Source organism: Ahaetulla prasina, chromosome 4, assembly GCF_028640845.1.
Source record: "Ahaetulla prasina isolate Xishuangbanna chromosome 4, ASM2864084v1, whole genome shotgun sequence".
Taxonomy (NCBI): domain Eukaryota; kingdom Metazoa; phylum Chordata; class Lepidosauria; order Squamata; family Colubridae; genus Ahaetulla; species Ahaetulla prasina.
Window position 1 is genome coordinate 119,116,410 of NC_080542.1, and position 23,289 is coordinate 119,139,698.

Sequence of the window (23,289 nt, forward strand, 5' to 3'; positions counted from 1 at the left end):
TTCCCTATTCATGAATATTTATATGAAATTTCTGTAGGCTCATTCTTGATGCCTACTTTTTGTATGCGAATTCTTGTAATTTGTGCATATTATTTAAGTTAGTTATTTTTAAAAAACATTCTTCTAGCCAGTTTACTAAAATAACACTATCACCATGACATTATCAAAAGAGGTGTTTCATTCTAAATATTGCACATTTCTACAAGATACTGATTTAATATTAAACATGTCAGGAAAACACTACACAATACCTGTAACTGACATAGTACTCTTACACCAGCACTTAACACATTTGGAAAATATACAGCCCAAAACAGTACATACTACATATAATTCACACAGTTCTCTTATACCAGCACTTAATATATTTGGGAAATATATAGCAAAATACTCACATGAAAGCTAATAATATCCAATAGTATTTTTGACTACTAAGGATGTTAAAATACTTTAAAAATAAGAGTTTCAATGTGGAAGATCCCAATGACTCCAAATCACTGGTTCTAAAATATTGAGTTTATGTTTAAATAACCAAGAAAGTATTCTAGCTTTATGGACCCACTGATGCTACTTAATTATACTAAATGTCAATTTCAACCTAAAACGGGATTAGAATTAAACTTAATTATTATAAATTATTGATTTTGTTTATAGATGTTAGGAGTTTTGGGCCATGGTCTTTGGTATCATGGTATAATTGCATTATTGAAGGACTATATCTCCCGAGTAGATAGAATCATACTACAAATTTTAAACATTTTTTATAACATAATCGACTCTAGTTTCTTACCTTCCGTGGGTAGACTAGTTGGCAGATATGATGTAATGGTTCCTTTGGTAGTTGTTAAAATTCTGTATCTCATTGTGGTTTGCTGTAGTGCAGTTGTGATATGAAGAGGCATTTGAGTTGTGTCTGTGTTCTCACAAATCTTATTTTTTGACTGCATAAAAAAAATAATATGAAGAAAGGAAAAAACTGGTTCTCAGTGGAAGTCATTTGTCTGAGCTCTACAGATATGTAACACAAATGCAAGAATATGTCAAAATGACAATTTTAAATTAAGACTTTACAAATATAAAGGTAGCATATTTTCTGGCTAAAAGAGAATTAAAGTCTCAATAAACAGTAGAGAAGCTCAAGCTCTAGACACTATAAGAATATTTATTTGCCACCAAAGAACCGAAAAAAGAATTCAGAATGAAATAGTTCATTGTATTATTTTTTTTCTCCCAAACTGAGGTTTGGCTCTGAAATTAAACTGGTCCTCTTTCTGCAAGACCTTAAAGACATGGTTTTGTCACAGAGCCTAGGAATCTTGGTGTCTAAGCCTTGCAATGGTTGTTCTGATTTGTGCTGCAGATTTTTATATTGGTTGCAGATTATGTGTATTATATGCTGTTGTTTCTTTTTTTCACTTTATGCTCTTATACAGTATTTAGTTATTGATAACCATGTACAGACATGAGCATGAAACAAGTGGCCATATGAATTACATACATACATACATGCAGAATCAGTTCACTTAATTTTATTTTTGAAAAACTTCACTTATACACAAAATCTAGTTAAAGGCTTTCCCATCAAATGAACTTCTGGATTCTTCAACATCTTTTTCAATACTGACAACCAAGCAAATTAATAAATAAAATAATGGTAAATACAAAAAACAAGTAAATGTCTCCAATAATTGTAATTTTCTTCCATCACACAATGTCCAAGCTAGATAAAAAATTATTTCAGTGTGGGATGGCAATTCTGGATTTAGTTTTTCATATTCAAAACATGTGGTTAGGCACAGAGAAGTACATTTGGATTCAACACAGATGCTCATGATGTAAGTGACAGAACAGATATTCAGCTGCCAACAGTGATTTTCTAAGGGAGAAGGATAAATCTAGAAATTGCCTTTAAATACTGTTCAGAGAAGCTTTATTCCTCTAACAGGGCTGTGGTCAAGATACCCTCTCTTTTTTAAGAATCAACTATTTATAATAAAAATATAGGATATTTGAATATCACCTCTTCAGGACAACCACTATCTACCCAATCTTGACGATGACGATCAAAGCCACTGGAACACCTTTAAAGATAAGAAGAGATTAAAATAAATCAGATGACAGTGAAACATGGATTAGATGGGTAAAGAGGTAGAAAAAGGAGAAAAAGCAACTTCACTTCTATGCAGCTAAATCTGTATGATTAAGAGGTTATTCACTTCATTTGAAATTATTTTTTGACTAAAAATGATTAGTGTTTCCTGAAAGAATTAATTTCTGTGATTAGACAATTTGGAATGTCATTGCTTTTTGCTCTGCGTAGTTAATAACTTCATTGTACTTTGTAGTAAATTAAGGATCGATCCCCAGTCTGTGGATTTAAACTAAATTTAATTCATTCTCTTCAGGCTTTTTCTTCATTTTCTATATTTAAAATACAGCATCCCCTTCCCATAATTCACCAAATACATTATAACTTTCTTTCCATTATGGTAGATGATAAAGGACACCAAAGCATCCATAACTGTCTGCAAAAAATATGGCAGGTGTTGAACTCATTCCAAAGACTCTCAAAGGCAACTTGAAGGAAATTCCTTGCTTTAAGTTTCATTTTTCATTGCTTGTAATAATTTGTCCCAATTAACTAAAATTAATGAAGCTACTTTTTGCAAAATACAATTTATGATGGATAATGATATTTTAAAAACAGCTGGTACAATTATTCTTCATAACAGTATAGTATGACAGAGTGGTTAAAATGTTGGACTAGGACCATGTAAACCCAGGTTCAAGTATACTCTTAAGTCATGGATGCTGGATAGATTTGGGCCAGTCATTGTCTTTCTCTGACAAATTACCCAACAATTTGTTGCTGTAGGACAAAGTGGGAGAAGGAGTGGGGGAAAGGCATGTCTTTTCAAACTATTGGAGGAACAGCTGAGTATAAATCTAATAAATAAAATAGAAATTGCCATAAAATGAACTTGATATCCTAGAGTGGCACTGTGAATCAATTTATATTGTTACATTCAGTAAATCAAGCTTAATATATTTCCAACTTCCAATAATAAAGATTAAACCAGAAGAATTTTAAAACAGTTTATTTTATAGCTGTGATTTTTTTAATGTTTAAAAGTATTTATTTATTTTCTTGATTACAAATAATTTTCAAGAAAACTTGATTCCAACTGAATAGACATCCCTTTAAAAGCAACATTCAGAACTTGCATGAGAAAAATGAAATAACTAAATAAATAGCAATAGGATGTGTGTGTGTGTGCGTGTGTGCTGTATCTGTGTCTCTGTGTATATACATTGAGTTAAAAGCAAAATTTAAATAGTTTTAGACTAGCAGATGCAAATTGCACATTCCTATTGAATAGACTGGCATCTTTCAGAAGGCTGATCCACAGCTTTGACATCTTAATTGAGTAGGTTCTGTCTCCTTTATCCATACCACACACTTTGTCTATTCAGAACGCTTCCCTCAGAGATTAAGTATATAATAAGCTTGGCTGGGAGCTACCTGGTACTGATACAAAAAGGTCAGTGGTACACATGGAGAAATAAGCTATGGCTTGCATATTCAGCTATTGATTTGCTCAGCTTTCAAGGCCTATCAGAAAAACTTGGATTCATTCTGTAATTCAGAAAATGCACATAAAGGAATTTAGGCATGTTGATGACATAAAAGACACTAGACTAATTTTGCAATACTAAAAATGGATATTTATTTATTCTTGTCTCCTGTTCTATCTACAAAAATTGAAACCCCTACCGAAGCGGCTAATCTTTGTTTATTAACTACATGGCTCAACAACCTGAGCGGAAGAGGGAAAAAAATGCTTTGCAAGAATAGGTTGAAGTAGATGACCTCAAGGAAGTGAATGATTTTAGGGAACCTGATTGTTCAACATTCACTGTTTATGCACTGATGGGCCTAAATAGCTCATTGAAATGCTGTTTAGAGAAGCAAGATGGCTTTGAAGGTTTCCAAATGAAGGTATCTGCAAAATGTTTCCAAGGCGTATGTCATAGACCCATCAGTCACGGAGCATATACTCATTCTTGCGTCTCCAATTTATGACTCCACAAGCTATCATTACAATGCATTTTCTACTTAGAACAGAACATTTAATAAGCCTTTCCATTTATTGGCACAGTGATAATTCCCCATTGCCATGAAAACACCATGGCAGATTTGATTAGTGATGCCACTTGTACCATCTGTCAACATAGCAGTTTTATAACAACTTCATTCTCAAAGGATGACCCAAGTTTGCTCCTGGTAAAGCAATTAATAAACCACATTCTAGACATGAGAAAAAGAACCTTTTCTGAGATGAACAGAAAATCCTCTGCTTTTCTATTTATAAGGAACACAGAAAATGTAATTTTGGAAATCGCAGTGGGATGCAAGAAATGTTTACAGACTGTGATAGTTTGATTTGGCTAGTGGCTCTTAGTGGAGCACTGCAGGGAACAGAGTTGATGTCTTCCAGAATGGTGAATATGAGAGACAAAATGAAGTTGTAAATAATCCTTGTAGGGGTCATTTGTTCCTATTCATAGTACAAAGAAAAAAGCTGTGTGTCTTTATTTACTAAGCTATCTAAAAGTTCTTGTCTTCCAGTTTTAGAGAGAGCAGAAGAGAGATGTCAACAAATGTTAGTCCAAAATCAAGAAGCTTTTAAAAGGGATCTGCCAAATTAAAATGGGGCAGTATTATTCAGCTTAGAAAGTTATTGACATAGGGGAAAAAAAAACTAAAGCAAAATCATTTGTTGTGTTTAGGCAAGTCTTCTTTGCCAGAATTTAGAATAATGCCCTGACTTCTCTTATTCAACATTCAGTATTATCTTTATAAAATTCCTGTATATTAGATCAGCCCAAAAAATAGAAATTTCATTATTGAGTGGATGGGTGGATAGATCAGCCGTTCTGTACATTGCATTGGCTCTGGGAAACTCAAATTTTATCACTGAAATTCAGCAGCAAGCTTATTCTACCCACTTTATCAAAATGTAGGAAATGTGCCAAAGTTTGAATGAATATACACCAAATGTTTGCTGAATAATTTAAATATGTGAAACTTACAATTTGAATCATACTGACTTAGCACTAAAATGTTTCTCTTACACAACACTTGGCATGTAATTTTCTATGTTTCTGGCTGGAAACCTGCCATCTTCAATGAAACTGCTCGTGACTAGCAAAACTACTGGAATTGACTTTGTTATGGGCCTTAAGACATTGCTAATTGTTTCAATGGCAACTCAATACATGAATTTCATCCTTGATTTAGCCTCATTTTTGTTTTAAATGCAGTACTGTTTCTTGCTATAAGATCCAAGAACTACTATGTTTATGGAAGGAATCTTGTAATTGAATTATGAGTTATTGTTACATAATTATTCATGACTGTTGAAACCTATAAAGAGAGTCTATTTCAGTAGATGAGAATGCCAGTGGAGTATCAGTATATGCAATATGAATTACTATGATTAAAAAACAAAATTTTTCTTCTTGATTTTTAATTTTTCCTTATGGTAAGATGAAAACCTATTTAGCACTTCTTTAAGTGAGAGTTCTTCAGTGGAATTTATTTATACATAAATAGGCAAAGGATTTTAGCCTAAATGATAATAAAATTATCAGATGTTAAGGATTTGATAACTGATATAAATTGTTTTTCATAATATGACCCCTAGATGGTTAGATATTTTGGATCATCACTCCTATAAGCTGAAGAACACAATTGATATTAAATGACAAAAGGAGTAGTCCAAAACACCAGGAGGGCCACAAACTGAGGAAGATTGTGCAATACTTCTCATGCTTTTGTAATTATATTTATGATGTTATAAAGTTATTGTAATTGTCAAAGATAGTGCCAATGTTTGGCTGACCTTGACTGGTCTTGGAAAATGTCAAGCAGAATCAGACTTAGGGTTTTGATGAAAGACTAGAGGGCTACAGAATAGTGGTAGTGGATATTCTTTCAAGAAAGTTGGTATGAGCAGCCAGGATTGTGTTTGCTAAAAATTGGAAAAATGAGAAGTTACCTTTGCAAGATGAAATAATTAGGAAGATGATGGAATGTGCAGAGATGAGTAAATTGACATTTGAAATTAGAGAACAAGAAGATGAGCAATATTATAAAATATGGGATTTATTTTATCATTGGTTAGAAGGAAAGATATGTTAGAAAAGACAATATAAGATATACGCATGAAAGAGATGTTTATTTTGAGATTGCACAAGAAGATATGTAAACATCCCTTCAGCACATTGTAATTGGTTTGATGAATTTTTTTTATTGTGAAAAAAAATAAAAACTTGGAAAAAGAAAAGAAAAAGAAAGTTGGTATGGAGAGTTATTTCATTTTGTTTTCATAACAGCCCAGTGAAGTATACCAAAGTGAACAGTATATATGAATTGGGTCACCCCAGTGGTGGGATTCAAATAATTTAACAATTGGTTGTCTGCTCTAATGACGGCTGGGTGGTCATGTGACTGGGTGGGAGTGGCCAAATTGATTGGTTTCACCCTTAGGAAATTTCTCTTTAGTCCAGCTCACAATAAAATAGCATTGTTCCAATATATAGATAGGATAGGATAGGATAGGATAGGATAGGATAGGATAGGATAGGATAGGATAGGATAGGATAGGATAGAATAACAGAGTTGGAAGGGACCTTGGAGATCTTCTAGTTCAAACCCCCTGCTTAGGCAGGAAACCCTACACCATTTCAATAAATGGTTTTCCAATCTCTTCTTTAAAACTTCCAATGTTGGAGCATTTACAACTTCTGGAGACAAGTTGTTCCACTGATTAATTGTTCTGTCAGAAAATTTGAGGGCTCCTACAAAAATGAGGGGGTCAATCTAGTTTCCAAAGTACAAAAGGCATGACAAGAAACAATGGATGGAAATTAACCAAAGAGAAAAGCAACCTAGGACTAAAAGAAATTTAGCCAACAAATGGAATAGCTTGCCTTCAGAAGTTGTGGGTGCTCCATCACACACAAGCAACACAATTACAAGATAATTTGAAATCTTTACAATCTAATACTGTAAGCTAACTTTTAAATGCTGAAAATGCAGGATCAAAATACATAAAGGTAGAAACAGCATTGCAACCCTATTCCAAATTAATAAAATCAGTTCTGCTAATAAGAACGTGTATTTAAAATGACATAAGAACTCTGACAAGAAACTCCTGCTCTTTATTAATATTTTTAAAACTCCTTCCCTGGCCTAATCCTGTCAAGAACAAGAAAAAATTCAACCTGGAAATAAGGAGAAATTTTCTGACAGTGAGAACAATCAACCAATGGAACAGCTTGTCAGAAGTTGTGGGAGCTTCATCACTGGAGGCTTTCACGAAGAGATTGGACTGCTATTTGTCAAAAATGATGTAGGGCAGTGATAGCTAACTTTTTGCCATCAAGTGCTGGGAGGGGGGGTTTTCGCGCATGCGCGTGCTTACACCTATAATTCTATGCACCCTGCCCCTGAGCATAAGACCCCCCCCAATCCCCCTGCTCCTGGCACGCGATGGCCCTGTAGGCTCATTTTTCTGTCTCACCTGGCTCCAGAGCCTTTCTAGGAGTCTGGGGAGGGCGAAAATGGCCTCTCCCCCAGAGGTCCTCCAGAGGCCAAAAATGGCCCGTTTGTCAGCTTCAGGTGGGACTGAAAGGCCCATTTTTTGCTGTTCCCAGTCTCCACGGCCTCTCTAGGACAGCCTTCCCCATCCCCCCCGGAGGTCCTCTGGATGCCAGAAACAGCCTGTTTCCCTACTTCTGATGGGCCCAGAAGGCCCAAAAATCAGCTGGCTCGCATGCCCACTGATATGGCTACACGTGTCACCTGTGGCACACGTGCCATAGGTTTGCCATCATGGGTGTAGGGTCTCCTGTTTGGGTGGGGGAGGACTAGATGACCTACAAGGTCCCTTCCAACTCTGTTAATCTGTATGATCTTTAAGTTTCTATTGTTTCTGTGCTGACTGCATTCCTGCAGTTTTATTATTGCAACTAAGTATTCGCCTGTTAAATGGTTCTTGGCTGTCTGCCTGGAGCTATTAACTGAAGGGCGAGAGAAGAAAAAAACACCACCTCTATTTCACTTTATTTAGTTTTAAAGTGGCTAGAATTTTTCTGCTGACAAAACAGCTATGTGGTTATTTCTTCTTTTTCTTTTCCCTCCCTTTGGTAATTACAAATGAAAAGGAACCCACTGATGTGTGTGTAAGCTACTGGAATCATAGGCAGGCTGGCAGGCAGCCTTGACTTGCAGAATTACACAAAAAGTTAACAAACAGTTCTCTCGAACTGATGCAAACTGGCTGAATGCCACCACTGGTTCTCCCCAATCTCAGTTCTCCAAATTGTATGCTATATTCCTTTAAAATCAGCAGTAAGCGGTAGAGACCAAAGTGAAAAAAATGTATCATCTTGGTGATATTCTAAAGATCCTTTGGTCAGCAAAAAACCCAGAAATGTCATCTCAGCTCTAACTTTAAACTTGCCTTATTACCATTTGCTGTGACCCTTAGAAATAGTACAGTATACAGGATTCACTTCAGGTCTCATACAAAAGAAAGGTCAACCACCTCATACTGTTTAGAAGATGATCATTGTCTACAATAATCAGCCAAAGATTAAGTATAGAGTTATTTGCAATCATTACTACAATGACTAGACCTAAGCTTTAATATATATTTCATCTCTAATGTACCTACCAAAAGCCACCATTGTTTCAAAAGAAAATCAGATTATAGAATTAAATGGTTTTTTTTTGGCCTCTTTTGGTTAAGTTACAAGAATCTGGTAGGATGTTGATGATGTATTACAGAGATCTTGCTTGAAACACTAACATCTTCCTACTAAATAGAGGTTGGCAACTTGAAGAGTATAGCCTATTATATTTTTTGCCCTTCTTAAAATCACGTTTGTTTTCAGATGAATGAAAGTCAAATTAAAACAAGCAGACAGAAAAACAGCCACATGATGTTAAGTGACCTACTGCAGAAGATCTGGAGCCCATCAGTTTTGTCATTAGTTACACCCATTAAAACTCATGATACTTAAATGGTACGTAATAAGTAATAATTATAAATGAGAACATTGTATGGTCAGCAGCAAGGAAGATCTAGCATTTCCCAGATATACTTTTTATATTTGTTATACATTCAATGGCATGGGGAATATATCAATTTTATTATCTGGGAAGATTTGTACAGTCAGGGTTTCCATTAAAACACTTAGATTTGGATGGCGAATTTCAAAACTTATATTGAAACTTACAGCCTTACAGGACTTTGGAGTTTCTATTAAAAATATAGTTCAGAGTGTACTTTAAACTCTTGCAGGTAATGCAAGTGAAAATACAGGCTGGATGGTAGGCAGTGTTGAGCTTTAGGCTTTAGTGATTTGTGGTATAGACAACAGATTTTACTCGCAACTGTGACTGGTATGATTTATGCAATCATAAATAACTGAATGACTGGGTTCCTGTCCTTATAGATAGATAACCTGATTGGTCTTTAGTGGAACTGGTTTCTGATCGTTGCAGGTTAAGGATGGTTAGTCTCTGTTTGGATTTAATTTACTGGCTGGTTATTGTAGGTTAAGAAAAAATATGGAAAGCAACACAATAATTTTGAAGAACTGCAGAAGAGATGGCAGATGTAAAGGACAACTCTACTGGCTTTTCTCACAGATAGTTGCATGTTCCAACAATCAGGAAAACTGAATGTTTATTTTCTATACTATGTTGATTCAGTATCCATACTTTTTGTTTGGTTGTGTCTTTACTTTCTGAACATCTAAAGTACATATTATATAGAAGTAATGACCACATTCCTTCTAAACTACATTCTAGATTACTTTGCTTCCACTCAGTTGTCTTGAGCCATGAGATGGGTAGCAACTAAATTTGATAATTATAATAATAATAATATTCAATGTTTTTTGAGTTTTAGTCCTATTTTAGGCATGACAGCTGGATAGGTGAATTTGGGTTAGTTGCACTCTTTCAGTCACAATGGTAGATTCAGGGAACAAGTCAGTGAATTAAGTCTCATGGCAACTAATGGATCAACACTCAGTTGATTAAAAAAAAGTGGACCCTGCACGTGTGAGAAAATGCTAAAAAGAAGAAAAATGCTTTCAACAGGAGCAATACTTCTAGGCACATTTTGGTCCTGATTAAAAAAATATCTCAGGTTGATATTTGCTGCAGGAAAGAATCAGCTATAGCAGATTTCTTCTATGTGCTTGGAATAGTAATTCTCATAATCATGTAATAAAGAAACAAATAATTCTCCGCTCTTCCCAGTTGCCTTTCTCCAACCATTTGTAGAGAAGTACAACTCATCAACATTGGGTACATGTATATTGTGGTGGTGCCTTGCATTTTATTTGACATTATCCACAGAACTAACTACATTTGTGGATTAACCACAATTAAGTAATAATAAGTAAATAAGTAAAATAAGTAAATAAGTAAAAAAATAAGTAAATAAGTAAAAGAATAAGCTATCAAAAACAAGCCACAGATAGATATATATATAGAGCTTCCACTAAAGTCTTGGAAGGCCTTGGAAAAGATATTTAAATGATGTGATATATCTATACCTACAAAGATCGGAAGTATGTAAGCCATGGTACATTCACAGTGCATGATACAGTCATGTGATACTCTATGGAAGCGTCTTTGAAGAAGCAAAATAGGAAGAGAATTGATGCATTTGAATTTTGGTTTTGGAGAAGACTCTGGGGATAGAATGTGCAGCTGAATGAGAGACGGGGGAAAATGTAATACCAAGGGAGAAGGCAATATATTTCAGACAGGAACCCAAGACAAGTGATTGTGCAATCCTGAACTCAATGATGGTGGCAGGGAAAGTTTTGGGATAGCAACACCCTAGAATCTCCCAAATATATCCGCTAGGTTATAAGACAAAAGCTTTAGTTTGACAAAATTCTATTAGGTATGAGCAAATCAAGATCTAAAATTGAATGAATCTCACCAGGTTATCTTTGCTGCTCTTTTCTGCATTTTTTCCAGAGTCTCAACAGTTTTTCTATAATCTTCTTGATCTTTGGATGTGGTGGCAATTGAGAAAACCACTGTTATTTCCAGGAGTTTAGTGACATATTCTGATTCTCCCTCGTATTATGAAAAGTCCAAAAGCTTAGAGCTTATTCTGAGCTAGATCTTTTTACTCTTGTTTATTGGTCTTTTTGCTCTTGTTTATTGAATAAAGAAGGGAAAGGGGAAATTTTCATATAACTCGAAAGCTTTTCTTGCTGTGAAGTTTCAGACTTTTGATTCCCATTCCAGAGTTGTGTGCCAGCCTGTCAAGGTCAAGTATCTCCATGGCAGGGCTATTAAGTCATAAAAACCTTTAAGTTGTCACCCTAGTATTGGATAGTCTGAAAACTGGCTGCCCTTCAGATATCTCTTGCTGTTGTTAATTTAGAGCTCTTGGCAGTTTGCAAGAGATTTGGTTGTCATTTTGTGTGCATGTATGCTTTTTATATTATGCTTTTCAAATTTAGTTGCTGGAGCTAATAATAAAGCTTAAAATCCCTTTATTTGGTGAGGTATTTCTTATTTTTGGATCCAAAGTAACCAATTGCCTGAGTAGTATCTGTCCACTGCCCTGACACTTGACAAAGACTGGATGGCTGTGTGATATTATCAGTGATGCTATTCTTCTGGATTGGCTACAAAGAGTGGCAAATTTGGCATTGCAGCATTCTTCCTCCTTTCTTTATGCAATTCTCTATCAAGTCCAGTTGGTGTTGGTAGACACCAGTTGGGGTGTCTGCTCTATTATGAGAATCAATAAAAAAACACATAAAACCTCCATACAAAGGCTAAAGCTACTTTTATAAATTTTGGCTATATAATAGAATCTTCCAAGTATGGGCTTTACAGTATTTCTCTTCTCTCCCTTTATATTCATCTGAAGTGGGGAAGTAATTGCTGGAGTCCTTTGACAATGTGTTATTATTTTGGGCTGAAGCCTTGTTTGTCTCCTTGTTGTTTTATTAATAGAATAAAGTTACCTTCCTTACTATTTACAGCAGGAGAAGAGAGGAAAGATTGAGCCAGGGACGCTTGATATATTTGTTGTCTCATGCTTGGATACTCTTACCCTTTCCTATTTAACATCTGCCTAAAGCTGCTGGATCTTGTGTTGGGATCAGATATATCAGAGTGCTGATATACCCTCATATGCCTACTATGGCCCCAGGTTAACCAGATAATGTTGTTAATGTCTTGTTCTTGTGAGTCTGTCTGTATCTGAATGGGGAGAAACAGGCTGAAGCTTCATCCTGACCATCTGAACCATCCTGTGGCCATTCAAAGCACTCAAACCTAGAAATGTTCCACATTTAATCCCCAACAACTCTGAACTTCCCTCTGCACATTTTTAAGCATATGGAGAATATGGACAGCAGTGGGTATAGGGATATATGATACATATTAAGAACAAGAACAATTATATATTTAATGGAATATTTGATTAGAGTTCTAAATTCTTTCTGATTTCTATACTAATATTTCTATATTTATCCAAATTAGCTTATTTATATTTATTTGGAACAATCTGGGCACTAATTAAAAGTAGCCTTCCATAGCTTTGAGGCTAAGTGTAAATAGCATCATAGAGTCTACAGTGTCAGCCAAGTCTTAATATATTTTGTCGATAACTAATATCTGACCCATAGATATACTTCCGTTTGAATATCCCCCTTAAAAAATAATCAGGCGGAAAAATCATACAAATTATCTGAACTATATCTTCAATGATAAATACAGTGGGCCATGTAAACTTTACAGTATACAATTACAGGAAAATCTTGGGCATAGTCACTGGGTCTATAACATAAATTAGTACATTGCCCTCCACTGCTAACTCCAAGATTATTTTCTTTACTTTAAAAAAAATGTTTTTAATCTCATACAGTTTTTCTGTCTTGGTAAACTTTGTTTACAATGTAATCTCACTGAGTAGAAAATCTCACCTGTTCTTATTACCATAAACACACAATATTTTATTATATTTGTTTATGAGGTTAAATTTAATTTCTTTATGGTGCAATTAACTTTAGTTTCAAAGGAACAAATTATTTCATTAGCATGAGCAAGCTGTGGAGAAAGTTAATATAATATAACAACAGAGTTGGAAGGGACCTTGGAGGCCTTCTAGTCCAATCCAGGCAGGAAACCCTACACCATCTCAGTCAGTTCATGCCCTTTAATCAAGGCTGCCCATAAAAAACCTCTGCAGTGACAGATATGTATATCTGCTGGCATATTTGTAAAAATGTTACAAATGTCTGGGATATTAATTGGAAGAAATTCATTATGAATTGCATTAATTTAAGGATATGATGAAACTTAAATTCAAAGCAAAATAATTCTAAATAATATAAAGACATGTTCAGATAGCTTTGATACATAAGACAACGTTTTATCTTCCAAACAAGCATTGTAACTAGTAAAAATACAGTATCTGTAAAGGGGAAATCACAGTTATGCTGACAACAATAGACAAATACTTCTTTACGAATGGAAGAAAATAAGTTCAAATTGAAATGCTAAAAAGGATTTTATTGATTAAATACTAAGAGAATCGTAGAGAAGGAATTACAATCTACTATCAATCTACACTAGTTTCCAAAGACATGGCAGAAGAGTTCCTCTCCTCACCCTTCAACTGGCTGTTTCACAGCACCAAGTGATGGGATTCAAATTTTTCTGCTACCAGATCTATGGGCATGGCTTGGTGGGGCAGCACCTTGCTGTGAGTGACTTCAATTTCACCATGCCCACTCAATGACATGACCCCCACAAGCCAAGCCCACAGAACCGGTAGAAAAGGCAGTTTCTGCGCCCTGTCCCTTTATGGTCCCTTCTCCCCCCGCACGTCAAATACCTAAAAGGGACAGTGTGTTGTGTCTTCAGTCCCCGAGCCGGGCCTCCTGGCAGAGAGTGAGGGGGAAGAGCTGACAGGGCTTCCCTCTGCAGGACCTTCCTCTCTGACTCCGCTCTAGGTTCCAGAGGCAGGACAGGTGGAGGAACAGGAGCTGACACAGTCTCTTTCCCCTAACCCCTCCTTCTCCCTGGCAACGCCCCAAGAGCCAGCTGAGGAGGATCAATCTTGGCTAGATGCAAGACAGCGACGCAGAGGGAAACGTGCGCAGCAAAGGAAAGGGAGGGACTGGCCCAGGGAGTTCTGAGTCACGGAGCCAAACCCCACAGAGTATAAAAGGGGGTGGAGCTGCCATTGGGCTTCGTGACGGAAAAAAACTGACTTTTGAAAACTTTGGCTGCTTCATTGAGAGACTAAGGAATTGGCTTTTGGATTTCTGTTTATTTCTGAATTCTGGATTGCTCCAGAAACGGACTGCAGTTGCACTGAAGAGATAGGAGGACTTGGCAGGCAATTGCAGGTTCGTTGCCAGAACTGATATCTATAGTAGGAATAAATTGCTGGCAAATATAGTCATCTTGCGTGTCTTTTTGGTTGTGGTTGACAGAACATACTGCCTTCCAAGCAGCTCTGTTGCGACGCCGTCCCTCTGGCACAGGAGGCTGTTTTCCTGGCCAGATCTAGCAATGGGGTATGGCTGCGCACGTGTACTGGCAGGTGATGGGATGTGCATGCGCAGCCGGTGAGAAGAACAGGGTGGAAACAATGGCAATGGGACTTCAGGCCTCTTTTTCGGCCTGTAGTTTTCAGCACAAGAAGCCTGCAGCCGCCACCTCTTTTTTGGCGCAAGAATCCTCTTTGCCAGCCGGAACCGAGGTGACAGTAGCAGCTGCAGGCTTCTTGTGCCAAAAACTACAGGCCGAAAAAGAGGCCTGAGGAAATCCTGTTGCCGCTGTCGCTACCCAACTGCTATCTTTGCACCAACCGCACACATGCACCCCATTGCCTGCTGGTGCTGTTCATGGCCAGATCCAGCCAGGAGAATGGCCTGCTCTGCTGGAGGGACAGTGCCATAGTGGAGCTATTCTGAAGGTAGTCGAAAACTACCAGTGGCTGGAGACTTGCCAGCTGAGCCTCACCAGGGACCCCTGCCAAGGCATGGATGAGGGTGAGTGAGGTGGAGGGCGAGAGGGCAGCATGTGGGCGGAGGCTCTGGGGAAGGCCAGAACCGGAGATGGCACATTCCCCGACCTGCCCAAGGTGAACGGCGAGCAGGTGGAGGTTCCTACCGGGGCCTCGGAGAAGGCCCTGAGCCAAGGTGAAGTTGAATGGGTGGCATGCTTACCTTTTGTGAGCAGAGCAGGCAAGGAGGGGAAGTGAAGAAATTAGCTGGGCCACATGGTGAAGGCAACATATATAGGACAGGGTGGGGAGGGCGACTGGGGCAGGGCCAGCCTGAGGTAGTATTTGCCAGTTCGGTGAACTAGTTAAAATTTCCGCTATTGTTTCACCCGAATTGGTCTGAACCGGTTGAATACCACCTCTGCATAGCACCTTTTCCTCCTGGATTTTTAAGTCTATATTGATATTCCAGGGGTTGTCACTTTTCTTAAAGGACTGAAAGTATAAGTAACACCTGGAGATGGATTGGTAGCGCATCTTATCATTGACTTGGTTACAGCTTCTAATAGTTAACCCACCTTCTACATCACCTCTAGGAGACAACACCTGGAGATTATTATTATTTATTTTATTATTTTTACAAATAAATCACGGCAAAGACGCACAATACAACTCGTCCTATTGCTATTTTCCCCATAACAACCTGTTGTTGAGGTCGATTGGGCTGAAAGAGAGTGACTAGCTCAAGTCACCCAGCTGGGCTTCATTGCTAAGGCAGGGCTTTAACTGACAGTCTCTTGCTTCCTAGCTGGTGTCTTAACGGCTAAACCAAATTGACTCTCCAAAAATAAAGATAATGTTTTCTATATATATATATCTTAGATAAGCAAAGGTAAATTTCCTTCTGGTTGGAAATCCCAGGAGTTGAAGTTTATACTTTAAAAAGTTGCCAGATTTGAAAAGCATTGATTTAGATAATCTTTGTTGCCCTTTCCTACACCTTTTCTATTGTTTTCAAGAGCTGCGTCCACAAAAAAATACAGCAGAATAATCCAGTCTACCAGTAAATGATTCACAGAGCCATCTAACTCCAGGTAGAAAAGTAGTTATTTATCAGCTAAAGTTAATAAAAGGCACTGATATTATTGGGCTCTCCAATCAAGAAAAACCCTAGATGCAAATGGGATGCATATGGTAGATGGGGGTAGAATGATCTGGAGTTAGGGGAGTTAATATCCCAACTCCTGTCATGGTCAGATAATTTACTCCTTCAGCTAGACTTTCGAACTGCTACACCTCACCGCAGGGAGACAGAACCGGTTCAATGGTTCCGTCCCAGAGATGGACGCAGAGAGGTTTCTGATGGAGCTTGGGCCATTTCCGAGGGACTTAGCCCACGGCTTGGCCGAGGAACTGGTAGCCGCCTGGGAGGAGGCGGCAGCTGGTGCCTTAGACCGCGTCGTGCCTTTGCGGCCTCTGACCCGGCAACGAACTCGACCAGCTCCTTGGTATAATGAGGAGCTGAGAGAGATGAAGCGCCGGAAAAGAAGCCTAGAGAGCGCTTGGAGGTCCAGCCGCTCCGAACCTGACCGAACACTAGCGAGGTCATATATTCAGACCTACCTAGTGGCGATCAGGGTGGCGACACATAATTATTTCTCTGCACTCATCGCATTGGCAGATAATTGCCCAGCCACCCTGTTTAGGGTGACCCGCTCCCTGCTCATGCAGGAGGCTCGGGAGGACCCCTTACAGGGACATGTTGAGGATTTTGTACAGTATCTGTCTGATAAAAATCACTCAGATTCGGGACGGACTGGACACTGATTGGATAGATCCAGGTGGGATGGCGGGAACGAGTCTTGAGAGTGTTATCTGGGCTGAGTTTGATTCCGATGACTCCCGATGACATGGACAGGTTGTTGGGTAGGTTGAATCCCACCACATGTTTATTGGACCCATGTCCCTCCTGGATGGTACTGGCCACACGGGAGGTTACACAAGGCTGGCTCCTGGGAGTTACCAACGCTTCTTTGTTGGGGGGCATTTTCCCCGCTGCCTTGAAAGAGGCGGTGGTGAGGCCCCCTCCTCAAGAAGCCCTCCCTGGACCCAGCTGTATTAGCGAACTATCGTCCAGTCTCCAACCTTTGCTTTCTGGCGAAGGTTGTTGAGAGTGTGGTGGCATACCAGCTTCCTCAATACCTGGAGGAAACTGTCTATCTGGACCCGTTCCAATCCGGTTTCAGACCCGGATACAGCACCGAGACGGCTTTGGTCACGTTGGTGGATGACCTCTGGAGGGCCCGCAACAGGGGATGTTCCTCTGTCCTGGTTCTATTAGATCTCTTGCCGGCTTTTGATACCATCGACCATGGTATCCTGCTGCGGCGGTTGGAGGGATTGGGGGTGGGAGGCACCGTTTATTGGGGGTGTGAGGCACCTCCTATCTCTCTGACCATTCGCAGACGGTGTTGGCAGGAAGGCAGAGATCAACCCCAAGGCGCCTCACTTGTGGGGTGCCTCAGGGGTCTGTTCTCTCGCCTCTCCTGTTCAAAATCTATATGAAGCCGTTGGGTGAGGTTATCTGTGATTTCGGGGTGGATTATCATCTGTACGCTGATGATACTCAGCTGTACATTTCCACCCTGAACCACCCCAATGAAGCCGTTGAGGTGATGGGCTGGTGTCTTGAGGCCATGCGGGTCTGGATGGGGAGGAACAGGCTCCGACTCAACCCTTCCAAAACAGAGTGGATTTGAGTTCAGGCGTCCTGGTACAGTCAGCTTACACCATCGCTGACTGTTGGGGGGGGAAGTACTGACCCCCAGGGGAAGAGTGTGCAACTTAGGCGTTCTCCTGGACGATCGGCTGTCCTTAGAGGAACATTTGACAGCCGTCGCCAGGGGAGCATTTTATCAGGTCCACCTGATTCGCCAGTTGCGCCCCTTCCTTGACCGGGACGCCTTACGCACGGTCACTCACGCCCTCGTCACTTCCCGCCTGGACTATTGCAATGCTCTCTACATGGGGCTCCCCTTGAAGAGCACCAGGAGGCTCCAGCTAGTCCAGAATGCGGCCGCGCGGGTGATAGATAACACCTATCCTGCGCGGCCTACACTGGCTGCCGGTGGCCTTCCGGGTGCAATTCAAGGTTTTGGTTACCACCTTTAAAGGGCTCCATGGCTTAGGACTGGGATATCTACGAGACTGCCTTCTGCCACCGATTGCCTCCCAACGACCTGTGCGCTCCCACAGAGTGGGCCTCCTCAGGGTGCCATCGACCGAACAATGTAGGTTGACGACCCCCAGGGGGAGGGCCTTCTCTGTGGCAGCACCGGCCCTGTGGAACGAGCTTCCTCCGGGGTTACGACAACTCCCCGACCTCCGGGCCTTCAGACGTGAACTGAAGACTTTATTATTTCAGCGAGCTGGACTAGCCTAAGAAATATTTTAGTGAAATTTTAAATGGGTTTTAAATCGGTTTTTACCGTTTTAGTGATTTGGCCATTAAATATTTGGTTTTAATTGTTTTTATATTGTTATTTATTATATTGTTGTGTTTTAATATGGCTGTGAACCGCCCTGAGTCCTGCGGGAGATGGTGCGGTATAAAAGTTTAATAAATAAATAAATAAATAAATAAATTTTATCCAGAACAGACACTTACTTTCATTATATTTATACATATCTTTTGTATCCTTAAATATTAATTTTAAATATGCAAATTGCCAATATTGTGCAAATTGCCAATATTTTATAGTTGTTACAGATTAAATTGCCATTTTAAAAATTACTTTGCATTTCTTTATCACTATTATATGTAGGACTTTTTGTTTATTATATCACATTTTTAAAAACCCGGGCTTCAATATTTTTTAAAAAGTCTTGCAGAATTAAGTCACAGAAATTAGTTATCAAGGTAATAATGAATTTCATATTCATATGAAAATAATACTTTATTAAAATTTACCATTTTAATACATATATCATACATTATTGAAATTAACCGTTAAAAATCATAATTTACTTTTAATGGTTACGTTCTCTCTCTCCCCACCTCTCTTTGCCTCCCTCCCTCTCCTCCTCCACATTTTGCTGCTCCAGCCCCAAGAGTTTAGTTTATGGTAATACAAAAGACAATTACTTCCTTAATTATATTTTTGCCATTCAAAATAATACTTCTTTGGATTTCTAATCATATCCATCTGTTCTCACCTGATATAGGAAGACATAAAAATAAATACTTATGGCAACTTGCATTATTCCATATTTTACTCTAACCTGACCTGCCAGAATACTTGCCAGGACATAGAAAATAAATTGCTGGAGTGCCATATGTTTTATACTAGTTAGGTTTTATTCCTAACCCATAAATTAACTGTTGCTGGATTTTCTGTTCTTAAAATTTGCGTATAAAAGCTGTATTTTATTCTTTTGACATCCAGCAAAGCTTCAGAATTTTAGAAAGGTTGCTTATAATGGCAATTGTTCCCAAAGTGCCAATAATCATACAAGGAAAAGCATCTCATCTTGAATACCTATAGAGTTGAGCTGTTAGAGATCAAGATGAACTTTCTCTGAGATCTTCTAAACCAATATTTCTCAACTTAAGCAACTTAAAGCTGTGTGGACTTCAACTCCCAGAATTTCCCAGTGTGCTGGTTGGGAATTCTGGGACCTGAAATTCACGCAACTTAAAGTTGCCCTGGCTGAGAAACATCAGTCTATACCAAGGTGTATTCCTGTAGTGGACAAGCTAATCCTGGAGACATCACATAATGTAATAAATAGCGGCTTTCACCTGCCATGGGAAAACTGTACATAGATAGGAAATAAATATCAAGGCAGCCAATGCTGATTTATAAATGGCCATGTATTTATTGTAAGTGTGCAAGCTGTAACTTAGAGATGCCCGAGCCACATCTTCTTGAGAGAAATATGCTTTTTGCCATATATACACAGAGACACCTGTTAAGTTCGGGCAATGAAGAGGCAGGAGAGCAGTGAGTGACAACAGCTCTTTAGTTTATTGTGACTCCAGCGAAAGCAATCGGCAAAAACCCCTCTTTAAATACTCTTTTGGTTGAGGCTTCAACCAATCAGCAACGTGCAATTTTCCCGCCCAAAATTCCCTCTCAAAGATCAAAATACTTATACTCCTTCCCTCCCAGAACGCTTTGTACCTCTATTTACATAATATTTACATGCTATTTCTCTACGTAGTCACGCAGGTAGACAGGGCGTCTCCTGACTCTTTCTGACCTGCGCAGTTCATTCTCTGGGAGAGAGTTGAGCTGGTCGGAGGGACTGTTTGTTCCTCCCAGCTCCTCCTCTAGGCCGTCCGGCCCTTGATTATTGGCTGAGTCGTTCCTGTTGCCTTCAGGAGGAACCGGTTGGCATCGCTGGACTTCATCGGAATCAGATAAGTCCTCCGCTCGCCTCGGGTTTGAGTCAGCTGCAGATTCAAACAATTGGTAGTCAGGGCCTGGTTGTTTGGTTTCTAGTTTGTTTGGTATACGTTTTCTTAACTGGTCTATGTGGCGTTTCCATACCCGGCCGTCCTCCATGTCTACTACGTATGATTTGGGTCCGGTTATGCCCATAATTTCCCCCTTTAACCATGTTGGGCCCTCGCTATAGTTGTGTGCCCATACTGGGTCACCCACTGTCATTTCCCTGGTTCTCCCTTGTATACCCTTGTACCCGTCTGGGGTATACGTTGGGTTTAGTCGGTCTAGTGGGCACCTGAGTTTCCTGCCCATTAAGAGTTCTGCTGGGCTGCGGCCAGTTGCTACACAAGGGGTCCTATGTTGGACGGCCAGGAAAGTGTCTATTTTCGTTTGCCAGTCACCTGGACTTATCTTAGATAGCGCTTCCTTGGTGCTCCGAACGAAACGTTCTGCAAGTCCGTTCGTCGCCGGGTGGAAAGGCGCCGAGAGGACATGTCTGATGCCCTCTCCCGCTAAATACCCCTCAAACTGGTTTGCCGTGAATTGCGGGCCGTTGTCAGAGACTAGGGTGTCGGGCAGGCCGTGTGTTACGAATAGATGCCTTAGGACTGTGATTACTGCTTCGGCCGTTGTGCTTTTCATGAGGATGATTTCTAACCATTTTGAGTAGGCATCTACTACAATTAAAAAGGTCTGCCCATGGAACGGCCCCGCAAAATCTATGTGAATCCTGGACCATGGCCCCTGGGGTTTCTCCCACTCTCTAACTGGGGCTGTAGGGGTTAGCGACCTCGACTCTTGGCAGGATTGGCATTTCCCTACCCTGTTGCTGATGTCCTTATCCATTAAGGGCCACCATATGTAACTCCTCGCTAAACTCTTCATCCTCACAATCCCTGGGTGGCCCACATGCAACAGTTCCAACACATTTTCGCGTAATTTTTCTGGGATAACCACCCTATCCCCCCATAACAGACACCCCCCTTGAACCGACAGTTCTGATCGTTTTTTCGCAAAGTCTTTGAAACACTCGCCCAGCGCAGTGGGCCAACCCCTTTGCACCCAACCGATTACAGTCCGTATTGTAATGTCCCTGTAAGATGCCCTAGCCACCTGCTTGGATGTGACTGGGCCAGAGTCCAAAGAGTCAATTAGCAAGATGGGTGTCCCCGGGGTGGGGTCTTCAATTGTCTCTGGTAAAGGGCATCTGCTCAGAGCGTCCGCATGCCCCAAGTCTTTTCCTGGGCAGTGGAGCAATTTGTAAGAGTATGCTGCTAGGAAAATAGTCCATCGGGTCAGCCTGGGAGAAAGTGCCACGGGTGTTGGGCGGTCACCCGCTAAGAGTCCTAGAAGGGGTCTGTGGTCCGTGACTATCTCGAAATCTCGCCCGACCCCGGAGACTATGGCCAATGCTTCCCTATCTAGCTGGCTGTAGTTCCTTTCCGCAGAGGACATCGTCCGGGAATAATACGCTATAGGGGCTTCTGTTCCATTCGGTAACCTATGGCTGAGCACCGCCCCCACCCCATATGGTGAAGCATCGCAAACTAGCACTAGTGGCAACGTGCCATTGTACTGGATGAGGAGGCTATCGCTGGACAAAAGGTTTTTTACCCCCTCAAATGCCCTAGCCTCTTCTCTGCCCCAGGACCACACAGCTTTCTTTGCTAGCAACTTATGTAGCGGTTCGGCTACTGTTGCTTTATTCTTCAAGAATACCGCATAGAAATTAACAAGCCCCAAGAATGCCTGTAATTCTGTTTTATTTTTGGGGGCTGTGGCCTTTCTAATGGCCCGTACCTTGTTCTCCGTGGGGTGGATCCCTTCCCTGTCTATTCGGTATCCTAGGAATTCTACAGATTTCACCCCAATGTGGCATTTGTTTAGCTTAACTTTAAGCCCAGCAGACCTAAAAATGCCCAACACCTTCCTTAGTTTTACCCCGAGTTCCTCTAGGTTTTCAGTTGATACCAATACATCGTCGAAGTATGGTACCACTCCTGGTAGGCCCTGTAATAATTGCTCCATTAGGTTCTGGAAGAGCCCTGGGGCCACGCTAACTCCGAACTGGAGTCACGTACATTTGAAAGCCCCGCGGTGCGTGACAATAGTCTGCGCCTCAGCTGTGCTGCTATCTACTGGTAGCTGCTGGTAGGCTTGGGCCAAATCGAGTTTGGCGAAGACCTGCCCTTGCCCTAATGAGTGCAGCAAATGTTGTACCACTGGAACGGGGTATGCACTTTTCTGCAATGCTTTGTTAAGCGTTGCTTTGTAGTCAGCGCAAATCCGGACCGATCCATCCGGTTTGACTGGGGTTACTATGGGTGTCTCCCATTTTGCATGATCGACGGGGACTAGTATTCCCTGGCTTACTAGCTTGTCTAATTCTCGGTCAATTTTGGGCTTTAGGGCGAATGGAACCCTCCTAACCTTTAACCGGATGGGGGCGACTTGGGGGTCAAGGCTGAAAGAAATAGGGGTCCCCACGTACTTGCCCAGACAATCCTTGAAAACGTCCTCGAACTCCTTCAGTAGTTCGTCTCTGAGGATGACGTCGCTCCTGTGGACCCCGGTCACTTCCATGCCCAAAGCTCGGAACCAGTCCAGCCCTAGCAAGCTCGGTAGAGTTCCGTTTACTATGGTGATTGGCAGGGTCTTTTTGAATTGTCCATATTTGACTTGGACGGATGTGACTCCTCGAACAGGGATCCGATTCCCTTGCTAGTCCTGCACTCTCAGCTTCTGGGTTTGTAGCTGACGTT

At 40.4% G+C, this 23,289-nt stretch overlaps 1 protein-coding gene across 9 annotated transcripts in view; it reads right to left on the minus strand.

Moving 5' to 3' along the window:
- The window catches only part of PLXDC2 (plexin domain containing 2), a 468,973-nt gene that overhangs the window by 128,457 nt on the left and 317,227 nt on the right, over positions 1–23,289 (minus strand). For all 9 annotated transcript variants that reach the window (XM_058181933.1, XM_058181930.1, XM_058181927.1 and 6 more), the window contains 2 exons: positions 2,021–2,081; positions 791–941 (listed from right to left, as the gene is read on the minus strand). In XM_058181933.1, coding sequence (XP_058037916.1) covers positions 791–941; positions 2,021–2,081 — 212 coding nt within the window. The remainder of the gene's footprint in view (positions 1–790; positions 942–2,020; positions 2,082–23,289) is intronic.